Source organism: Anguilla rostrata, chromosome 7 (assembly GCF_018555375.3).
Source record: "Anguilla rostrata isolate EN2019 chromosome 7, ASM1855537v3, whole genome shotgun sequence".
In the NCBI taxonomy this organism is placed as follows: Eukaryota; Metazoa; Chordata; class Actinopteri; order Anguilliformes; family Anguillidae; genus Anguilla; species Anguilla rostrata.
The window spans coordinates 21,767,714-21,775,634 of NC_057939.1; the positions used below are offsets into that span (position 1 = coordinate 21,767,714).

Consider the following 7,921-nt stretch of genomic DNA (forward strand, 5'->3'; position numbering starts at 1 on the left):
ACGTTTTATATGATAGTAAGTGATCGGTGATCCGCTATTTTGTGTTCAATCGGGCAATCCTTTATACTTAAAGATAATTTTATTCTACAGAATTCGTATTTTAATTTTAATTAAACGAGTTTCAGAGGGGGTTTAAATTATTGGAATTATACAAATTATATTTGGGACATCATTTTGGATAGAAACAAAACTGTTAACAAAAACACAGCTCGTTAAACAGGATATATTTCACCACAAAAGAAAATGGTCTCGATTTTCACTTTTCTATTTCACTGTGCCAAGAACTTGCGCAAGATAAAATGCCACTGTAGGCCACATTAAAAAAAAAGTATTCCAACGAAACTCTGCGTGGGACAAACACGCTCGTCAGAGGGGGTGGTTTTTCATTCAATAAAAATGGTTAAAAGGCAGCAACTGCACGGTCAGACACTGGGAGCGAGTAAGTTACCACGAGAGGCAGAACCGCACAGGCCTGAAGTGATATCCGCACCGGTCCACCAGTGTGTTCTCCGCTGTTCCGGTGAAGCAAACCCAGATACCACCATGGACTGCAGGGTCATAGCTTCCGTTCTCATCTGCCTGGCGTTTGTGTCCATCACCACTACAGGTAACCCACGATACGTTATTTAGAAATAAATAGACTACTCGAAGAAATTAATGAAGAGCCCAATGTGCAAAGTGTCATGAAATGAATAAAAGAGACATGAAATCATTCGTAAACGTTCATTTATTTTGTCGCTTATTTATTTATTTAATTGATTATTTATTTATTCAATTATCAATGCATTTATTTAATTGCTTATTTATATCAGTATCAATTTCATTTTGTCGCATTTCATTTGGTATTCCATAGTATCCTGCTGCGAAAATGGGTATCACTGCGTTTCTGTCTGCTGTAAATAAATGATATTTTTGATCCAATTACGTGTATTATCAATGTGTAAGCTTTTTCCAGTGGTCCTACCAATGATAACAATGTGCTGTTATCCAGTAATGCATACTAGTATCTATGGTTAATTGTTCAATTAGATGCCAACAACTGACGGTTCTCTTCTTCTCCATCTTTCATGTTTTTTCTCCTCCTCCTCTTCTTCTCTTTCCTCCTCTCCAGGCTTAGAGCTGCGTTGCAGCTGCATTAAAAGACGCAGTGAGTTCATTCCTCGCAAGCACATCCATCAGCTGGAGATCATCCCCGCAGGTGCACACTGCGAAAGGCCGGAAGTCATGTGAGTCTCACCACCGTTCCATGTGTCACCATGAGGAATGCTCTCAGACCTTTTGAGGGACTTGTGGCATTCCCTCATAACACAGCATTAACCAACCTCCAGGCTAGGGAAGGAATCTTCAAGGTAGTTAATCGTGAGGGACCTGGAATAACAGAGGGGTATAGGAAACCTTGGGTCCTGAGGTGCCAGAGATGTTCCTGTTTTACCAAACCCATAACTACATAATTATATTAATGATCAGGTTTAAAGTACGGGTGACCATGTGCTGGAGGCACTCAGCATTTCACCATTCAGACTGTGAATATTCAGCCTCAGACCCTTAATAATCCATCAGACTCTTGAGGTCAAGCTCAGATAGAACAAACACCGGAAACATCACTGGCACTCAAGGACCAGGGTTGGATACCCTTGGAAAAACATAACCTGAACCTTAAAGCAAACCCTTAACAAACCAGAAACCCTCTACATCAGGGATTCTCAAAACTGACCTGAAAGGCCAGTACTGTTGATTTTCATTCTTCCCCTCCATTCAGGGCTTATTTAATCATGTAGGCTGCATTCAGACCAGATCAGGCAATGCGGGAAAAACGGCAGTGGGGACCGCATGGGGTGCAGAAAAAAACCGCAGCGGCCGTGCGGGAAGATGTAGAACCAGAATCAACTTTCGCCATAATGCAACCCGACGTCACGCTGCGGTGGCCAATCACGGGCGCAATCCAGGCAGAGTTGATGGACCAAACGATGATACTCTCCCAGTTGTGTCCTCGCTTGGTTTATTTTGTGTACCCAGCTTCGACGTCTGCATCTGGCTTGCAGTCTACGCTGCAAAATAACGATAGCAAGAAGCTTCCTTCGGTTTGTGTCCATTTGTTTGAGTTAGCGGACAGGAAATAGAGGGTGGGGGTTAATGTTCACAACAATGGGCCATGTAGTGACATACCTATACCTCCGCACAACCTTGCAGGAAGGTGCCGCATTGCCTGATCTGGTCTGAATGCAGCCTTAAGCCTGAGATACCAATCAGTGGCATTAATTGAAGCAATCAGCAAAATATATAATAGTCTTATATCCAAAAAGTGACACAAATTCAGCAATCCTAAATGTGTAATTTTATCATTTTGATGGATGAAGACGAAGATACATTTTATTTATATATAAAGAAATTAATTGAACAGTGTTTTTATACATTCCTTTGGAAAAATATTTTCCAGGAAATCAGCCAAATATATGTGTGTGTGTGTTTGTTTCTGCATCACTGTATTCATCAGCGTGTGTGCATGTATATGCATGCGCATATGTGTCTATGTATATATATATATATATACATATACACACCACACTCACACACACACAGTGTTAAAAAAAACATGGACAATACAATGTATGCTACATTAAAAGACCAACAAATTAATAAAAATTCTTCACACTTGAAATCTTCTCTGGGTAATATCTTCTCTCCCCACCAGCTCTGAATTTTGATTTATTACACATCTCTATCACCTGAGATAAGGAGGTCATCTTGCTTGTCTGCAAATTGTCTGTGATGATGTCATTATAATGTCATTATCTAAAACAGTTCCCTGTGGGATTTGTAGTTTAACCATGAGCACTGGTTCTCTCATAGTATTACAATGAAGGGAGGAAAACTCAATAACAAGATATGCGTGGATCCTGAAGCCAGATGGGTGAAGACTTTGATTCATTCCTCAACGAGAAAGGTAAGCGCCTTTTCAGACTGTTAGTGTTGTCCTCATTCATGTGACTTTGTAAAATGAATTTGAGGTTCTTGTTATAGCTACATAACTACAGGACTGATATGGTGTTAAATGGTCACAGAAATCTTTTTTTAATGAAACATATTCATATAGCACCAGAATTAAACCACAAAAGAGTAAAATGTCAAAACTATTATCACCTTAAAGAATAAACTGATATATTTGGGTTTGTGAGTGTCAGCTCAGTGTATCAGGGAACTTTTCCTTATGCTTGCTTATTTTTCGCTGTTGCAGATGGGACAGAAAAAATAACATTCATCTTAGGACTGTTCGGCTTTCAACATGGAAGTTCATTATTACATGCTCAATATGGACTATTTATAAACAGCATTAATTGTATGCTTTTATACTAAATATCATGATGTTAATGAATAAATCAGAAGTGTTCCAGTTCTCAGCTCCTTCAGCATAGAATCCAGAAAGAACTTAATTTACTTAAGTTCTTAAAGTGATGGAGGAAAGTGATTTTTGTAATTGTTTTGACCATTGGTTGTACTAGAGACTACTCATGTGTAACCAGATTGTGAAACTTTGAACATTGCTGTTTGTCTGCTTTTATATTATGATAAATGTTGAAATTTTGTTGTGTCTGTAATTGACTGCTGCTTTCTTGGCCAGGTCTCTCTTGAAAAAAAGATTTGTAATCTCAATGAGACTAACCTGGTTAAATAAAGGTTAAATAAATAAAATAAATTTTTTAAAAATTCCATAACAGATTATATAGTGTTGCTATATTTTGGTGTGCACTATATAAGCTATGACTAATTTTTAGTCTAATTTCTACAATGTCAAGGTATGAAGGAATTCTTTATATATAAAAATAAATTTTTTTTAGGAGTTTTCTTTATGTGAAAAGACATGTTTGGTAATGTGTTGGTGTATTGGATTCATGTTTTAACTAGCTTTTATTTAAATAATATGTTATAAATAAAAATGAATAAAATAACCAAAGTCAAAGTGTTTTTATTTGTCATGTGCACAGTATAACACAAGATCATTCTGAGCAAAGAAATTCTTATGACATGGCAGGCAGCAACTACGTAGAAGCAAGAGCAAAAATATCAAAAAATATCTAAAATATACATAATATTAAACATAATATTAAATATTAGCAGCAGTACCAGCCTGTACAGATGGGGGATATTGACAGTGAGAATATGAGTATTAAATATTTAAATATTAAAAATATAAAGTGCAGGAGTGCTGATGAATATGTGCATAAGATTGTGATAATGTACATTGAACGTACATAGGAAGTGAAGGAGCATACATAGGAGGTCATGTGATCAATGTGATCCCTGAGATTAATGTTGCTGGTTGAGAAGCCTGATGGCCTGGGGGAAGAAACTGTTTGTGAGTCTGGTTGTCCGTGCCAGGATGCTCCGGTAGCGTCTACCAGACGGCAGCAGCGAGAACAGACCATAGCCTGGGTGGCTGAAGTCTTTTATGATTTTCTGTGCTTTCCTAAGGCATCGTGTGTGGTAGATGCCTTGCACAGAGGTCTCTTCAGACCCCCAGCAGCTGCGCCTCATGGCAACGCTTCTCCTCCACCCTTGTCCCCCAATGCTGGAGTGATCATCTTGAATCAGTCAGGAAGGCAGATTAAATGGCTATTTTCTGTAAGCCCATATTTTCTGATGAAACATCAAGTGCACTGAGTCCAGTGGGGGGACATGCAGCCTTGTTAGCACAAGCAGAGTTCCTGACAGACCCTGACCCAAACACATGACATAACTGATTTGCACTGATGTGATTTACATGTAAGGATTTGGCAGTTGTAACTTAAATTAACGTAAAACTTCACACAGAATAGTTTGCACAGAGAGCTGATTACAAGACCTGAAAGACTACATTGGACTCCTCAGTGACAAATGGTGCTGTTCATGAACTCATGCCCATTGTCTGAGTTAGAAACGATTTAGCACAAAAAGTGAAGTTGATCAAGTGCTGAGTTTTATCTTTAGGCCCGCTTAATTTCAGAAAGCTGTGATTTGCCACTTGTGAAAGAAAACCAAGCAACTAGCAACACCCGACCACCAGAGGGCAGGCCAGTGCAATATATGAACTCAGTCTTGGATCCCTCCAGACATAAAAACAAAGGCCTCGCCGAGGGACTCATTGCTCCATGCCACTGCACATGCTCTAAAGGTAGCAAAACTCCATGTCACCTACACATGCTCTAAAGATTGCTAAACTTGTTCAAATGTATCGTTTGATACTTCCTGTTGATACTTTTAAGCAGACCAACAGGAAGGAAACAAAGCCAATAACACAAATATCCAATTTAAACTTGCTGATGCTCCAAACGCATCTAAACGCGCGAAAATTGTCAGTCATATTCATATTGATGCTTATTTCGCACAGATGTGGGTAGCTTGCCACTCTGAAATAATCATCTAGAGAATGGAAAAACTTTTCACACCTAAATTTTTTCATAGCAGGCTATTAGGATATGTCAGTAGACTTTCAGAAACCGCACAAAAACACAATGAAATGCAGAAACTTCACCACGGATTGTCTTTGCTTGTTAGTTGTCCTACTAGGCTAGCAGAATTAGTTACTTAAGAGACAAGTGTTTGGAAGATACAAGACTTTAGTTTACGCAATTTCCCCAGAAGGTTTGTGCATTACGAACGTTCACTTTTTCACCATAGAGCTCGTTTGAACGCCAAAAATTTGGATGCAGCTACATAGCCACACAATAACCGGATTTGGGCCATTTGCCATTTTATACATCAGTAAGAAATTAGAGTTTATGGAGCAAATACCATTGAAGTTCCCGCGCTACATAAGATTTTCTTGCCGTTTTACACTGCAGGAATTCCATTTTAATAATGCCTGTTTTATGCAGTGTCTGATAGTATGCGAAAGAACATATTTGCCGTTTGGAATACACACACGCAGGCGAGGCGCGCGTAAAACAACGCACGCTAGCCTAATACACGTTACACTATTACAGATATAAAAGTCGTAAATCTGGCGGTGGTCAGACATTGAAATGGTCTATCACTGTGACTGAAAGTTGAGAAAACTAACCAGGTAACATTATCCTAAAGATCATTTCTAGTTTTTTTACATCACTAACTGTACTGTGCCGTCACTGCCACTGTATCACCCACACTGACACCAACACTTCCATGCACTCAGCCGGGCAAGACTCTTTCCCACACTACGAGACGCACAGTACGCAATGGGAGAGTGGCCAGTGGAGTAGAATCTGTCCTTCAGACCCACAATATTAGTTAAGCATTGGGTAGCTCATGCAACACTGACCTGAGGAATGCTGGTGTCCTTCCGTGTGTACTACCCAACCAGTACAAAGCATGTCCCGCGACCCACCATAACCCACTCCTGGTCACAGTCAGCTAATGTTTTGATCCTGACTTGAACTTCCAACCACTTGTCTCTATAGGTCTCATCTTGAGGTTATACTGCCTGCTTTTACTGACTCAGACTTGAGCAACCCTTAGAAAAAGACAATTCTTTAAAATAAAAAATACTAGGATGAAATGGCCTTTACTTCAGTCCTAATAATGCATATCCTCCTAAGACCCAACATTTTTTTGTCCCCTCTAGGGGACTAGAATCTATTCTGAAACCTACGCTACAAGGGATATTCTGTTAAAATGAATAATATTTTTTGAAAGTATTTTCATTGCAACACGCTTTGTCATTCAAATCTCTTGTATTATGTCAAAAAAAATTAAAGGTCTGCCGGGGCTCAGTAGGATGGGAATTAATAGTTTAATTTTGTTTCTACCAAGGGATTGGTGGTAATTTAGTGGGAGGGTGTACAGCACTCTGATCTGTCACTAATTTAAGCCCCATGAATGGGAATTTAGTTGTAACAAGAATCTGAGTTAATTGTTGTGTTTAATAAGGGTTTAATAAGTTTCTTGGAGCCGGGAGTGAGCGTCTTTGTGGCTTTTTTAAATCGGCACTGGTAAATTCCTGTCGTCACGGAGCCCACACCCTTCTTCACGCACTGCTGTGTGATGACTGAGCAGGGGTAGGGCATGCGTGTGTGCCCCCCACACCTGCAGCTCACCTCTTTGACATTGTGGATTACAGCCCTTGTGCACACTCACATCTCTCTAACACTGTAATACATAATGATATCACTCCATTGCAAAAACGAGTATTAGGAAGTGGTAGCATTTCCCAGCAGTGGCTACTCCTGCTGGGCGCGGATGGTAAATGGCTACCTCATGCATATTTCCGGCCGCAAAAGAGGATGCCCCTGTTATGGACCCATCTGGACGTTTTTAAGAACCGGAAAAAGCATCTCCACCCAGCAGCTGTCTCTCAGTTCTGCGACAGTGATTTCACATTCGCCCACTTTCATCCAATCGCTGGCCTGTCAGCAGCTTAAGGTTAAATGTGAAGTTTGTACATTCAGACCGTATTGGCTACTGTAAAAGGCCGTACCTATCAGGCTTGGTTTTTGAAGCCAGAATGCTACATTTTTCCTGTGACCTTGACTGACTATTTGGCGAATCCAAGGATTTTTATTTGTATACGAAAAAAAATACTTATGTATCTTAAAAAAGACGCACACGTGTATATTGAATCGGTAAGACTGGGACGGAACCGGCAGCTGGCAGCTGTGTTGAGGCCTACTTCTTTTCCGGGGAGCCACGTTGCTGGAATTACTGCTTTCCTTCAGAGAGAGGATGGCTGGAATGTGCTGCTTCCTGCATCTGTTCTGACAGTCACCCAAAAAGGGGGTTGGGGGGACAGGTGAGGGCCCAAGAAGACACACCAGAATCTATAAATACAGAAAAACTGCAACCACCCAGAGAGAGAGAGAGTGTGTGTGTGTGTGTGTGTGAGAGAGAGAGAGAGAGAGAGAGATTGAGAGTGTGTGTGTGTGTGTGAGAGAGTGTGTATGTATGAGAGAGGGAGATTGAGAGAGAGTGT

At 40.2% G+C, this 7,921-nt stretch overlaps 1 protein-coding gene across 1 annotated transcript; it reads left to right on the top strand.

Annotated features, from left to right (window-relative positions):
• The first annotated feature begins 396 nt into the window (after positions 1-396).
• On the top strand, positions 397-3,920 carry LOC135259368 (interleukin-8-like). The gene is made up of 4 exons (XM_064343722.1): positions 397-607; positions 1,112-1,226; positions 2,851-2,944; positions 3,236-3,920. The coding sequence occupies exons 1-4, from the start codon at positions 397-399 to the stop codon at positions 3,251-3,253; spliced, it is 438 nt and encodes a 145-aa protein (XP_064199792.1). The 3' UTR covers positions 3,254-3,920.
• Positions 3,921-7,921: the final 4,001 nt, after the last annotated feature.